The sequence below is a fragment of the Mesocricetus auratus genome, unplaced genomic scaffold (assembly GCF_017639785.1).
Source record: "Mesocricetus auratus isolate SY011 unplaced genomic scaffold, BCM_Maur_2.0 Super-Scaffold_100007, whole genome shotgun sequence".
Classification (NCBI taxonomy): Eukaryota; Metazoa; Chordata; class Mammalia; order Rodentia; family Cricetidae; genus Mesocricetus; species Mesocricetus auratus.
In genome coordinates, this window is record NW_024429191.1 from 30,365,126 (window position 1) to 30,379,976 (window position 14,851).

At 51.7% G+C, this 14,851-nt stretch overlaps 1 protein-coding gene across 2 annotated transcripts in view; it reads left to right on the forward strand.

Moving 5' to 3' along the window:
• Adamts2 (ADAM metallopeptidase with thrombospondin type 1 motif 2) overlaps window positions 1–14,851 on the forward strand; it is a 202,095-nt gene that overhangs the window by 181,704 nt on the left and 5,540 nt on the right. Inside the window, exons 13-21 of one of the 2 annotated variants that reach the window (XM_040748534.1) lie at window positions 1,859–1,992; window positions 2,674–2,797; window positions 3,876–3,956; window positions 4,458–4,624; window positions 5,833–5,992; window positions 7,953–8,085; window positions 8,756–8,963; window positions 11,023–11,152; window positions 11,992–12,081. In XM_040748534.1, the coding sequence (XP_040604468.1) occupies window positions 1,859–1,992; window positions 2,674–2,797; window positions 3,876–3,956; window positions 4,458–4,624; window positions 5,833–5,992; window positions 7,953–8,085; window positions 8,756–8,963; window positions 11,023–11,152; window positions 11,992–12,081 (1,227 nt within the window). Of the gene's footprint in view, window positions 1–1,858; window positions 1,993–2,673; window positions 2,798–3,875; window positions 3,957–4,457; window positions 4,625–5,832; window positions 5,993–7,952; window positions 8,086–8,755; window positions 8,964–11,022; window positions 11,153–11,991; window positions 12,082–14,851 lie in introns of those variants that run through there. The other variant, XR_005878190.1, reaches the window with a different exon arrangement.

Consider the following 14,851-nt stretch of genomic DNA (forward strand, 5'->3'; position numbering starts at 1 on the left):
CTAAGGCTATGTAGTGTGAGATCCAGAAGCTAAAGCTCTTATTGCTGACACCCTGGTGAGAAGGAATTCCTTTTCCTTTCTCTGGGGCCTATTTGAGAATATTAAAGCACCCAGTATACATTCTACATACAGCCCAATTCGTAGTAACAAATATTCTGGAGCTGATACACCTAGACTACTACTTACTACTTCTGTAATAAATGATAAAGGCTTGTAGCTCTTCAGAGATGCTATGAAAATGGTTATTTAGTTACTTTTCTATTGCTGTGACTTGGCTCATGGTTTCAGAGGGTTAGAGTCCACGATGACGGACTGAAAGAAGAGCCAAGTGCTCTCACGTCTTTATCTGTGACAATGACGCAGAGAGTGAGCAAGCACTCAGGATCCCGTGAGTCCTTTGAAACCTAAAGCCTCCCTCGCCACCCCTGTGACACATCCCTCCCAGCAAGGCACACCTCCTACTCCTTCCCACACTTCCTAGTCCTTCCCAAACAGTTCCACCGAGAAACAAGGATTCAACAGATGAGCCATTCCCATTCAAACCACCACCGTTGTTAATCTGTACTAGACAATAACACGGAAATGTGCACACAAGGTCGGTGCAGATGCAGTTCCTTTTCAGAGAGTTTCGGTCTGTTGTGGGTTGGACCCACAGATGGAGGGCATGATTGCAAAAGACTAGTTCTATTCCATTTGAGTCCTTCCCCCTTCCGTGTGTGTGTTTTAAACACACAGTTTCTGTCCCCTGCCCCAAGCACTGGGCAGGGATAGGGAATGAGCCTGGGGCACCGATTGGAGTCACCGGCTTTGTGCCTCGCGTGTGCTAATGCAGGGTTGAGGGATGACAGAGCTCATGGGGCTGGAGGACACCCAACCTGGTGGCCCAGTGTATCAATTGCTTCTGAGAAATTAATGTAGAACAAGGGAAGTGCTAGGGACTTGAGATTGACTCCAAGAGGGACTGGCTGTGTTTAGTTCATTGAAAACAACTCTTTCTCTCTTTAATCAGCATCCTTCATTAAACAAAATTGGTTTCACTGTGACACTTAGATACATGTTGCCCCTCCTTTATCCCCACACTTGGCATGTATGTGTTGGGTAGGAGGAGAATCTAAATATGAGAGAAAATGTGGTACTTGTTTTACTCTGGCAGGCTTAATTTGTTTAATATGATAAATCTCAAGTTACACCCGTCTTCCTAAAAACAATGTAATTGTCCCCCTCCCTATGTCTGAATACAACTCCATGAGTACATGTCACATTTTCTCTATCCATCCCTCTTCTGAGAGATTCCAAAGCTAATTCCATACCTTGGCTCTTGTGAACAGTTCGGATGTGCAGCGTCTCTATGGTGTTCTGACTTAGACTCCTTTGGATGTATTCCCGGGAGTGGTACAGCACAGCACGTGGGAATCTTAGGTTTAGTTTTCTAAGGAGCGCCCACACTGATCTCCACAGTGACTGCCCTCATTTACATTACTGCCCACAGTGAGGGAGGGATCCAAAGAAGGATCTGTAGATGGAGACTAGGCAAAGAGCCCTTTGCCTCTGCAGAGTCTAGGGTCTCCATCAGGCAGGGCTGTGAGGATGGAGGATGCCGGCCATATACACATCCTGGCTGGATCACCAGGGAAATGTCTTCATAAGACTTGATAGCATCAGAGTCAAAGTCTCAGAAGCCAAAAAGGTAGGAAGAAGGTTGCCATCGCCTGTCCCTCTGTGTGTGCGTCCTCCCAGAGCACAGATTTCATGGGACGGGGATGGGGCAGCTGAGCTCTAAGAACACTGGGAGTTTTCTCTCTGGTGTGGTACTCCTTGGAAAAGGCTCCATTCTGACACCCTGCCTCTTCCCTTCCAGCCAAGGAAAGATGCCACCTCTACTGCGAGTCCAAGGAGACAGGGGAGGTGGTGTCCATGAAGCGTATGGTGCACGATGGGACACGCTGCTCCTACAAGGACGCCTTCAGCCTCTGTGTGCGTGGCGACTGCAAGGTGAGTGTCAGGAGGCAGCGTGGACCAAGCCTCAGGGTTACCACCTCCTGGGATCCTCTCTTGATCTGTTCAGGACTCCTTGCCCAGGGGATGGAGCTGCCCATGGTGGGCTGGGCTTTCCTACATCAATGAACAATCTAGACAGTCATCACCACAGACTTTCTGGTTCTGGTGCACAGACAGGAGGGTGACAAGTCCTATGGAATGTGGGATTCATGCTTACCTCGTGTCTCCAGGCTGTTTCAGGGAATGAGCAGCATATAAAAACAATGTCAAGAGCACCTTTTACTGGGCTCTGACCCCTGAAGATTCCACCACCTCATTGTTGCTCCATCGGAACAAAGCAGCCTAAGCTTTGAGTGGAGCCCCTGGGGGCCGCCTTGGAGATGTACTAGGCGGATGCTCTTGGAGAAGGGCGGTGTGGAGGGGCTGAGGACAGAGATGCTGTCATAGGATAGGCTGGGTGCTCTGCCTGAGCTGAGGTAAGGAGAAGGCACATGGATCATCAGGGCCATGCAGGGTCTGCCTCTCTCCAAAGCCCTTATTCCCCTGTGTCAGGAGCTGCTAAGAAGGGATGTACAGATCCCACAGTGAGAGGGGTCAGGTACTGTGGGCATTGGGGCACGCAGGCATGAGCAAGGATGAGGTCTCGAAGGTTCCCTGCCCTCTCTTGCCCTGCAGAAGGTGGGCTGTGATGGGGTGATTGGCTCTCGCAAGCAAGAGGACAAGTGTGGCGTGTGTGGAGGCGACAACACCCACTGCAAAGTGGTGAAGGGCACCTTCACGAAGTCACCGAGGAAGCAAGGTGCGCGGCCCAGCTTCTGCCCTGGGTGGGATGTCTGAATGCCCCAGGGGTGGAATGCCTGGATGCCCCAGGGATGGAAGCCTGGATGCCCCAGGGGTGGAATGTCTAAATGCCCCAGGGGTGGAATGTCTAAATGCCCCAGGGGTGGAATGTCTGAATGTCCCTGGGGTGGAATGCCTGGATGCCCCAGGGGTGGAAGCCTGGAGACCCAGGGGTGGAATGTCTGGATGCCCCTACCCCTGGAACTCTGTATAGGCCTGTGACTATTTGGAGCTTGGGGCTGTGAGGGTCAGGGGGATGGGGGATCTTGAGTCTGAGTCACAATGGGTGTGGAGGATGGAGAGCAGGGCCTGAGTCATAGGTGAACCTTAGAAGTCTGAGGTCAGGGATCCACAGTCCCCTCAGCTCTCCAGGATCCCAGCTGCATGTCATTAGCTCCTTCCCCCTCTCCTGCCCACAGATAGCTACCATCAGGACTTCCCTGAATCTAGCACACGGGGGACACCCACGAGCCTCATCCAAAACACAGCATCCTGGTACTGATGCGGTGCTTTCCTCTGACCCTATGGGTCCCTGTGGTCTGTCAGTCTGACTCTGACATGGCGACAAGCCTCTTTAGTTTTCTTGTGAAAGGCCACAGAGCAAACATGTAGGCTCTGGTAAGGAGCTGTGAGTCAGGAATGGCTTTGCAGGTTAGGTGCTCAGCACTGGCCTTGCCACCCCCACACATGGGGTTCTAACATGGTTTGCGGATGGACAGATTGAGGTGTAGACAGGCCATGTGGCTTCCCTGGGGCCTCCCTGCTAGATCGGACATCTTAAAGACGCCCAGCATGGCTGGGAATTGGATTCCCACTTGAGTGGTCAGTGGAGGAGGTAGCACTGAGACACCTGGGATTTGAAGGTGAGGAGAAATGCAGGGTAGGGAGTGTCGGGGCTTTCCAGTGGACCCCTCTCCTACCAAGCAGAGTTGGGAGTGCCTGTGGTGGAGCTGCTTTGGAGGGCAGGCTTCTCCTGGAGCGTGTGCATTGGAATTGTTTCCTGGCTTCTCATCTGGCTTCCTTTCTCCCCCACAAAGAGTACATCAAGATGTTTGAGATCCCCGCTGGAGCCAGACACCTGCTCATCCAGGAGGCTGACACCACTGACCACTATCTGTGTGAGTCAGAGCCCATGCCTGTGAGACCTGGTTCTTTTGGGATGGGCAGAGTACCAGTGGTCAGAGCTGGGTACCATAACTCAACAGCTTGGCTTGCCTTCCCAGGTCCTGAGAGCACAGCCCCGATGGACATCCACCTCCTAGGCTTTCATACATGCATCTTCTGGGGGAGGTCAGAGCTTGAGGTCAGAGGCTCCTTTGACAGCAGCCACAGCCCTGTGTCCCAGACAGGCCATGTTCCTCCAGTCTGTAGAAACATGGAAGACTGCCCTGTCTGAGGGGTATGGGGCTAGGCAGTAGGTCCCACACTGAGGTTAGCCTGGTCTCGGTAGAGCAGCCAAAAGCAGAGTGTGGCTCCCAAAGCAAGTTGGGCTACTATTGGCAAGGACAGACACCCCCCAAGTGGCAGCTAGTGGGGCAGTTGAGAAAAATCCTGTGACTCCCCTACCTACCAGTAGCAGCATGCTGGAGTGACTGCGTGCTCCCTTTTACCATGCTCAGCTGTCAAGAACCTGGAGACAGGCAAGTTCATCTTAAATGAAGAGAACCACTTGGACCCCAATTCTAGAACCTTCATTGCCATGGGTGTGGAGTGGGAATACAGGAATGAAGACGAGAGGGAGACGCTGCAGACCATGGGCCCTCTCCATGGAACCATCACTGTGCTGGTGAGTAGTGTGCCAGCCCACGGGTGCACCTGGCCCCAGGAAAAGATGGGAGCCCTGGGATGCCCAAACTCCCTGTACATCCAGGCTTTGCTCTAAGCAGCCTTGTTCCCTGCCATGGCCTCCACTTCCAAGTCAGCCAAGTGTGGGCATGGGTCCACCCCCACTCTCAGGGTTCTGGTTTCTATAACCAGCTCTTACTGACTGTGGGCAAGCTCCTCTCTAGGGGGTTCCATTTTTTTCTATTTGAGTGACATTCATAGCTTATACCATCAGATACATTAACCTCTGCTGTTGTACTGAAATTCTCACACCTGAGAGATCACACTGGACTGGATTCCAGGTCACCTGGGTGTAGGATCACAGGCTGCCCCTGGTTGTGGAGAGTCCTGAGGAGGCTGGATTTTTCAAGTCATTTTAAATATTTTAGTTTTAATTCATTGCTTAAGTGATACAGTTTAGTTATCAAAGCAAACAAACAAACACACTGAGCCAGGTATGATGTCATGCACCTGCAGTCCCACACTCAGGAGGCAAAGCAAGAAGATTAAAGCAAGCTTCAGGGCAGCCTGGTCTACACAGAAAGTTCCAGGCCATCTGGGGCAACTTAACAAGACCCTGTCTCAAAAATGAGGGTGAGCTGTAGAGAGAGGGAGGGCTGGAGATATGGCTCAGAAAGTAAGGATATTCACTGCTCGACCAGAAGATTAGAATTTGTACCCAGTACCCACAGCAGACAGCTTACCAATGCCTATAACTCTAGCTCCTAGGGAGTCAACACCCCTTTCGGGCCTCTATGGGCACTGAGTGAATGCATGTACGAAAAAAATCAATAAAATTTAATTTTAAAATTTTCTTAATGTTGTGACCAGCAGCCTGTGAGGTCCTAAATAGTTAGATTCTCCTTATGGTTACATCCTCATAAACCCATAAACATGTCATACAAAAGTATGTTGGCTGCACCTAAACTACAGCCAGGACTCACTGCCACCGTCAGCATCACAAGAGGGTTGCACCACATCCCGCTAGCCAGTGATATAGTCCAAATTTCAAATTCCAAGTGCGGTTGAAAAGCCATTCAAGATGACCATCATAAGTCATAGGAGACTGTCTCGCCTGCTTGTCAGTTTACCCAGTGCCTCTAAGTTGGCTACTGAGGAAGGATGAAAAGCTGGGCGAACATACTCATGATCGTGTTGGGGTGGGCCCAGGTTATCCCTGAAGGAGACACTCGGATCTCACTGACATACAAATACATGATCCATGAGGACTCGCTCAACGTCGATGACAACAATGTCCTGGAAGATGACTCTGTGCGCCACGAGTGGGCCCTGAAAAAGTGGTCTCCCTGCTCCAAGCCCTGTGGTGGAGGTGAGGGGGCTTTGCACTGCTGGGGCTGCCGGGCTTGGTCGGAGGTGGGACACCCCAGGGTTGAAACTCAGTGTGAGCTAAGAGGAGTTGGGCTGGGTGAGTGAGCCAATCGTGCCCCCTGACTGCAGCTCTGAGGCCAGTGGCTTTGTCCTGTGACAAATAAGAGACGGGCCTGGGGGAACGGCCCAGCAGCGACCTCCACTGGAGTGATCAAAGGCTTAGCCTAGGCTGGGAAAGGTCCATGGTAGGCGCTTGAGACTCCGGGCAAAATGTAGCCATACTGGCCTGTAGGATGTGGGTCACACCAGCACGAACTCAGTCAGCATGTGGAGAGTGACATGGAGGGAGGCTGCTGACATGTGAGTTGACCAGGCCGCAGTACTAGCAAGACTCCAGAAGCACTGGGACACTTCAGGGAGCCCCTTTCCCTACGTCTATTCAGGAAATAAAAAACAGAAAACCCCCACAAATCTGATTAATCTAAGCGGGGGCTGGGAGAGAGAGGGAAAATGATGTCCACTGACCTCAAAGAATTCCACAAGGGGAGGGGGACTCATCCTGAGCAAGGGTACTCTTAGCTTTCTGCTCTGCCTCCACGGTGCCCATCTCCACATTCCACCTGGATCTCACCAGCAGGCCCTGCTGACTCCTGGCCCTTTGGTCCAACGCCATCCTCCCGCTGGCCTTTGTGAGTCCACTCCGGGTCCAGGGATGACTTTTTAACGAGTCAGGGCTGGAGAGACAGATAAGTGGTTAACATGTTTGCCTTGTGAGCCTGGGCACCAGAGCTCAGATCCCAGAACCCGTGTAAAAGTGGGATGGACACGGAAGCTCTCCTGTAACTCCACCCTTGGAAGGCAACAGACTAGCGGATCCCCAGAGCAAGTTGCCTATGGATACTACCCACACTGGCAAGCTCTAGATTTGACTGTGAGGCTCTGTGTCATAAATAAAATGGGAGAGAAATCAAGGATAATCGTTGACATCAACCCCAGAGTGCTCATACAAGAGTGCACACACACACACACACACATGGAAACTAAAATAAAGGCGTGAACCAGATCCTCTCAAGTAGCGCCCTCCTTTTGTGAGACAAAAGTCAAAAATTCTCCCTGTGGCCTCTGAGGCCCAGGCAAGCATCTGGGCACACTGCTATTCCTTGCCTTACCTCCCCGTCTTAGCCATACCAACCTTGGGTGTAGTGTTTGTTTTCCGTCATTGTCATGAACCCTTGAGATAATCAACTTATAAAAAAGAAAATTGTGTTCTCACTCACTATTTTGGAGGCTCTGTCCCATGGCTAGTGGGTCTCCTTGCTTTGGGCTGTGCCGAGGCAGCAGATCAAGGCAGGAGCAGATAGACAGCAGAAGCTGCCTGACCTGCCTACCTTCGCCGGTGCCTGGGAAGCCAGGGGAGGGAGAAATGGCTGATTCCCAGTCTTCCCTTTCAAGAGCCCATCACCCCAGTGACCCAAGGCCCTGCCCCACAGGAGCCAGTGAGAAAAAGGAGCCACTCGGGCCAGGTGCCCTGTGTTGGTCAAATCCTGGTTCGTCTCAGACCCCAAGATAGAGGGTAGCAGGGTATCCCTTGTGACCTCAGAAGTCATCAAGGGAGCCTTATTCTTGCCCTCCCTCTGATGGGGTGAAAGGTGAGCTCCTAGACAGATGTCTCCAAGGCTCCCTCCCCACCCTCCATGTCACTTTAAGGACAAGGAGAAATAGAGTATGGTGGCACAAGCCTGTAATCCTAGCCCTTGGCGGACTGAAGCAGACAGATTACAAGTTTGAGGGAAAGTGGGGGCAAAGGATGAGTTCAAAGCTAACCTGGACTGCATGGGAAGAAAAGAACAAAGAGGAGTCAGGAGAATGGGGCTAACACTGCTGGTGGAGGCCCCACCTCTCCAAGCCCCCTTGGGGGGTCCCACTGCCCCATTGAGCCCCTTCAAGCTCTCTGTCTTCAGGGTCCCAGTTTACCAAGTATGGCTGCCGCCGGAGGCTGGACAGCAAGATGGTGCACCGAGCCTTCTGCAGTGCCCTTGCCAAGCCCAAAGCCATTCGCCGAGCTTGCAACCCTCAGGAGTGCTCCCAGCCTGTGTGAGTGCTGGGAGGGCCACAGCCCAAGGGCACGTTGTGGAGGGAGGAATGAAACTGGGCCCTGTGTCTGGCACCCCACGGATGTAAGGTTTTCACCCACCACACCATAGGTTAAAGGTGCAGGCCCACCCCTGACCCACTGAATGTAAGTTCCATGTATGTCTCATAAAAGACAGAAAATGTTAATACTTAATTGAGGCTCAGAGGACCTGGGCTGGCTTCCAATGCTCTACCAGATGTTTCTAAGCAACAGTGCTGATTCTCAGACCCTCAGACCCTGACAGGATGCATTTCTGAGCCAGGTTAGGGCAGAGGGCTAAAGGACCAAGGCTCAGGGGACATCCACAGTGCTCTTGAGTGTTGCTGGGGAGGGTTCACAATGCCATCAGTAAATGACACTGTGACCAGGATAAGAACCCCCAAGAGAATAGACAGGGGGCAGGGCCCTTTAGGCCACTAGCCCCAGCAGAGCCAGTCAGTCTCTGACAGGCAGGGAAGTATCTGAGCCTTAGTTTCCTCTCCATGAAAGCCTGCACACATGGCGGGTGTTTTTGTAAAACGAGGATGAGCCCCAGTTGCAGGAGGGAACAGACTGGCATCACTGTTCTCACTGCCCACCTAGGCCACAATCAGACTGGTTCCCTGACCACCTGTCACTCTGCCCTGGCAGGTGGGTCGCCGGTGAGTGGGAGCCTTGCAGTCAGAGCTGTGGGCGAACCGGCATGCAGGTGCGCTCTGTACGCTGTATTCAACCCCTGCACAATAACACCACCCGTTCCGTGCACACCAAGCACTGCAATGACCACCGTCCGGAGAGCCGAAGGGCTTGCAACCGTGAGCTCTGCCCTGGGCGGTGGCGGGCTGGATCCTGGTCCCAGGTAAGCCACTCTCTTAGTCCTTGACTCCAAAATGAGCTTGGATAAGTCTGAGACAGACAAGACACCAGTGGGAGCTGCAGCCTGGAAGTTCAGGGTTTCCTCAGGGAGCCAGTTGCATAGTGATGGACCTCAGATCCCAGAAGGACAGAAAACATATTTACTATGCATAAATTGCACCACTGGTTTAAACTACCTAGCAAAGCTGGTACAACCTGCCCCAAGGCCTCAAGCATGCAGAAGCTTTTTTTTAATCACACAGAACCTTCTGTGAGTTAGGTCCCCAGAAATTGCACAAAAGCCATTCTTCAAATCAGGCTGTTGCTTAGGAATGGTGAAGAATTTGAGAAACCCAAGTCTGCTGAGTTGGCTCTTACCCACATTCACGGTAAGGGTGCAGGGCTAGGTTGAATGAGCACAGTGCCAGCAGTTGGGGTATGAATGCACTTCTGGTCCCCCCACCCAGGGTCGTGAAGTGGGTTTAGAAAGGAGGCTAGAGGAGGGACTGCCAAAGGTTCCAGGGCTGAATCAGAGATGTTGCAGGAGACCCAGCCCACTACAGGTTTTCCTGGGCCTTCAGCATCCTCCAGCCAGAGAAGTGTATTAAACCACTTTCCATTACCATAACGAGGTGCTTGATTGAGTGCCTTTTTTGGGGAGTGTTGTGGGCAGATATGCTTTATATTCTCTCCTTATGATGGCATTGCTTTTCTTCACTGTTTAAACTATCCTATCTCTACTTTGAGGTCGGAATACAAAGTAAAGGGTTTCATTATGGCGTCCTCACACACATTCATTCACTTCCCTTTCCCATTGCCTTCGCCCTCCCTTTTTCCTCTCCCCAGTAGTACCCCTGGAGAGTGTCATGACCTACACACACACACACACACACACACACACACACACACACACACACACACACACACACGCTTCCACATATGGGGAGAAATAGAATGTGTCTTTTTGAACCCGGTTTATTTTACTCAATAGGATCTCTAGCTCTATCCAGTTTCTAGCAAATGCCATGATTTCTTTTTTCCTTATGGATGAATAAAATTCCATTGTGTAGGATCTAGGAAAATGGCTCTGATGGTTAAAGTACTTGCTGTGCGAGCACGAAGACTGGAGTTTGGATTCCTCAGCACCCATATAAATGCCTGCTAGACATAGCAGCCTGCCTATAGTTCCAGAACTCAGAGTCCGAGATGCAATTCCAGGACATGCTCGCTAACTACATTAGCTGTGTCAGCAAACTCAGAGTTCAGAGAGAAACCCTGACTTGATGAATAAGGTGGAGGGTGGTCAAGAAGACTCTGAACATCAGCTTCAGACCTCCACATGCACATGCATACACATACATGTGCCCTGCACATCATGTATTTCCCACACATACAAACATGCATATGTGTACCACTTTTTTCTCTGTGTGCATCTGTTGATGGACAGACAGGCTGGATCCATTTCCTGGGTAGTGCAGATATAAACACAGATGTGCAGGTATCCCTGTGGTATGTTGACTTAGAGTCCTTTGGGTGTATAGGCAGGAGTAATGGGGACTCTCACTAGGAATTTATGGCAGGGTAGAGGGTTTCTGACTATTGTATAAAGAGGCTTCTTTAGTTGATGGTTTTGAAGGTTTAAGGTCATGATGCTGGCATCATCGACTTCACCCTTATGAGGGAGGACCTTATGACATATGGCACCATGATGGAACACATGGGAGAGTGATCCCTCAGGCAGCCAAGGTCCAAACAGATCAGAAGAAGCCTCCCACTAGGTCTTACCCCCCTTCCCATTACTACCACAATGGGGACAGAGCTTCCAACACACAGGTCTGGAATGACATGCTCAAATCCTATCCAAGCCATGGGAGGAAGGGAAGACCAGAGGTGCTGGCGTCACAGTAGCCCTGAGAGATGCGTACACGAATTCTAAGACAGCCCCTGCAGGACAAGACCCACCCTCTTCCCCGCACCATCTCCCAATCGTCATCAGTCAAATGCCTGAGGAGCATGCGGCCCAGTAGGGGAGGTGGTCCTGATTAACGGTTCTGTATCTACAGTGTTCGGTAACCTGTGGCAACGGCACTCAGGAACGGCCAGTACTCTGCCGCACTGCCGATGATAATTTTGGTGTCTGCCGGGAGGAGCGGCCTGAGACGGCAAGGATCTGCAGGCTTGCACCCTGTCCCCGTAAGCCCTGTGCCACCCCTGGCCCTCAGCATGCAACAGCGTAGGAGATGGGGAGGTGGGGCCTGATGCCATCAAATTCTGCCCTTCTTCCAAAATGGCTGAGCTCGTCATGGGTGAACTTGAACTCGAGCACTCTCAGTCAGGGCTGAGATTTACCCTAGAAAGAGCTAGGATGGGGTAGGGGTTGACACATGGGGGTCCTTAGTTCCTGATATGCATAGGGGAGGAGTCTCAGCCTATCCCTGCCTTCATGGCATGATGTTACAGCGCTAAACTCCAGTGGCCCATGGTGAGCCACAACACAGCAGAACTCTGCCAGCAGGAGTGTGTGGCCTGTGTGACAGAGATGCCAGTGTAGGAAAGGGATGTCCCTGTGAGAACACTGTGCATATGCCTGGTCCAGTATCACGTGTGTTTCAGCATCTTGATCCAGACAACAACTCAAGGCTAGACCCCATCCCCACTATTCTACAGAAGACAGAGTGCAAGAGGTTAGGTGACACTCTTGGTAGGGGTGGCAGGATTTGTCATCCTCACCGCGTTTCTCCAGTACAGAGCTTGAGTGACAAGGAGCCCTGGAAGTAAGGTGGGGTAAAGAGGATGAAGGAACAGGACATGGATTAGCAGATGGACGGACCTGAGGTGGGCAATTTGAGAGCATTGCTGGGTCCCAGGGTGCAGACAGGCAGGAGACTAGACCAGTTTTCCAGGAGCAGGAACCATGCCCTCCTATTGCACTCGGATGCCTGGAGGTGAGCTGCTTTGCTCTGGATGTTGTGTGGTGGTGGTGGTGGTCTTTAGTGGTGCCTTGGCAGCTGCAGTCTCCTCTTTCCTTCCAGGAAACATCTCGGATCCCTCCAAGAAGAGCTATGTGGTTCAGTGGCTGTCCCGGCCTGACCCCGACTCACCCATCCGGAAGATCTCGTCAAGTAACCGACCCGTTTATAACTCTGCCTCTGCCCTCCAGTGCATGCCCTGCGCCTTGTGGAGCTTGCCTTGGGCTCCCCTCCTCTCTCTCTATGGAAAGCTTCCCTGACTCCTGCTGAGTGCTCTCTGGGTGAATCTCTTTTCTCGGGGCCTGTGTGCTTGGCCTGCTTGTACCACTTGGTGGCAGTGAGTGAAGACCAGCCTCAAGGAGGCCTGGTCTGGAGACACTGGCCTCTTGTAAGGGGGCCAGGACCTGGTTTTGTGACGGCTTGTAAAGGGGCAAAGATCTGTTGTGGTGCCGGAGGGGCCTGAGGCCACTGTGCGAGTGTGACCACCTCGCCATGGCGACTGCCTCATTGGGCCACATCCCTCCAGGCTGAAGCTGCGGGTCAACTCCAAGGGGAAGCCAGCCCCATCCCCTTTCAGACGCCACCACCATTGAGGTGAGACCACAGGGGTCTCTACGGTGTGCGTTTTCTGCATCTCCTGTGCCGGGCTGACAGACCCCACGTTTCCTGCGGTGTCAGGGGCTTCCCGGCTGCTGCTGCTGTCACTGCTGCTGTCACCCTTTGCTCAGTGTGTCCTTTCTGATTTGTGAAACTATGGCCTGCTTTCGTCTGGCCTTTGCACCCAACCCACACAGCCCTTGACCCCCACCCCTGTCCTCTCAGATGGAGGAGGAGGCAGGGAGACACGTCCCTGAAACGGGACGTCATGGACACACCGCCACTTCCATTCTCTGTCCATTTGCTCCAATGGCCTTTTTCTTGTCGTGTGCATATGACCCGTTCAGAGGATTGAAAGTGAGATTGATTGATTGACCACTGACTGATTGACAGACACGGATGTGCCTCCCCTACCAGTGTGAACAACTACAGAATACCTCAATTTTTATTGCTTTTTTGCTTAGAAACACTATGTAGAAGATGCCTTAAAGTTGAAAGCTAACAGAATTGGCTGCTAACTCCAGCCTCAGATGGGGGAATGTGATCCAGGGAGGAGGCAGGCACTAAGGATCTCGGAGGACCCCACCCATTTTGCCCACCTTTTGCCAAGGGTAAGGTTTCTAAATCCAGATGGCCTTGCTCCGTCTCCGAACCTCTGTGTGTGAAGGGACTAAGCAGGCAGTCCGTCTATCTCTGACGAAAGGGGTCCTCCTCTGATGCTCACCTGGCCAGTTGGCGCTGACTGTTTTGTGGAGACTCCCACAGGGAGCTCCCACAGCGCGGCCTTACACCCAGAGGGTGACACACCTGGGTCCTTAGCCGTGACCAATGTAGCACTCCCAATTGACAGTCCTACCAGCCCCACGTGCCCCAGCCACCTTCATCTGTTAATAACTCTAATTCTTGCTGGACCATGCAGCCAAGCCTCCTCCTACTCATCTTGGCACTAATTACTGTTATGTAAATAATTGGTGTGTAACTGCAAATTAATCCTCTCACGACTGTTAACTTCCAACTTTGACGAGGCAATGTGAGTGACCTGTGTGGTTGCAAATGGTGCAACATGGTCCTAGGCATTTGCCTCCTGTCTGTACGCACTTTGATTTATCAGGGATATTTTATTAGTATTTTGTATGTACTTAATGACGTATTATGTAGATTTCGTTGTCGTCATTGCTTTTCTGTTTTTTTCTTTTCTTTTCTTTCTTTCTTTCCATGAGACATTAGTGTGTGCCAAAGTGACTGTGAAAATGACCTTTTATTCTTACTAATGATGGAAAGACCTCTTGTCATGCACCCCACAAATAAACTCAATAAAAATTCAGTTCAACTGGGAGCTTGGGTTTGGTCAGCTGGTGGCTTGTTGTCTTCACCTTCCTGACGGGCAGCACTGAGGTGTCATGTGGTACCATCCAGCAGCATGAGTCACCTGGTTTCTGGTTCCAGTGACTTCCCTGCCCCCCCACCCCAGCCCATCCCCCTGCCCAACATAGATCTTTAGGATCCGTCTTTCACTAGCACACATACTGAAGAACTTTTCAAAGTAGGACTGTTGCACTCCACTTTGGATGTTGAGCTGTCAGTGCTAAGTGAGGACCTTGCAGAGATGTCTAGGTTTTCTGCTCCTAGGTGCTGCCAGGGTTGGCTTCTTCTTTTCTTGGGATCAGAACAGAACTGTGGGTTACAGCTTATGTCTCCTAAAGCACTATCGGGTCATTGTCCCACCTTGAGATGACTGTTCATAAAGAGTAGGTTCCTATCAGCCAAGGGATGGGGGAGGGCTGTGCTCTTGGGACAATCTGTTTAGGAGAAGCAGGGCAGTGTCTGTGTGTGTGTGTGTGTGTGTGTGTGTGTGTGTGTGTGTGTGTGTGTGTGTGTACATACATGTGCACAGCCCTGCCTGCCTGTACCTCCTATGTTCTGTTCTCAGTAGCCGCAGGGCCTGTGTCCTCTCACCTACTAACAATGACCAGGCAGTGGGTCACGGTTCAGCAAGGACCTCCCCTGAGGTGGGACTCCTGCTTCATGTTCATCAGTGCCAGGGAAGAGTAAGATACCTCATGAGGTAATGAGAAAGAACAATAGGAGGTGACCCAGCATCTAAGAAATGGGATTGGCAGCCCAGGCCTAGTCCCTAAACTCCAGAGACGTCACAAGAGCTGTGTTTGGGCCTACTGTCCACAGCTCTGCTTGTTAAACAAAGGAATCATGGCTGAAGAGAAATGGAGGCCCTGAGGATAGTCATGTCAACAGCACTGTATCCCTCAGTCCATCTCTCGGGAGATGAGTCTGGATTAGCTGCCCTCTAAGGGAACCAAACGCACAT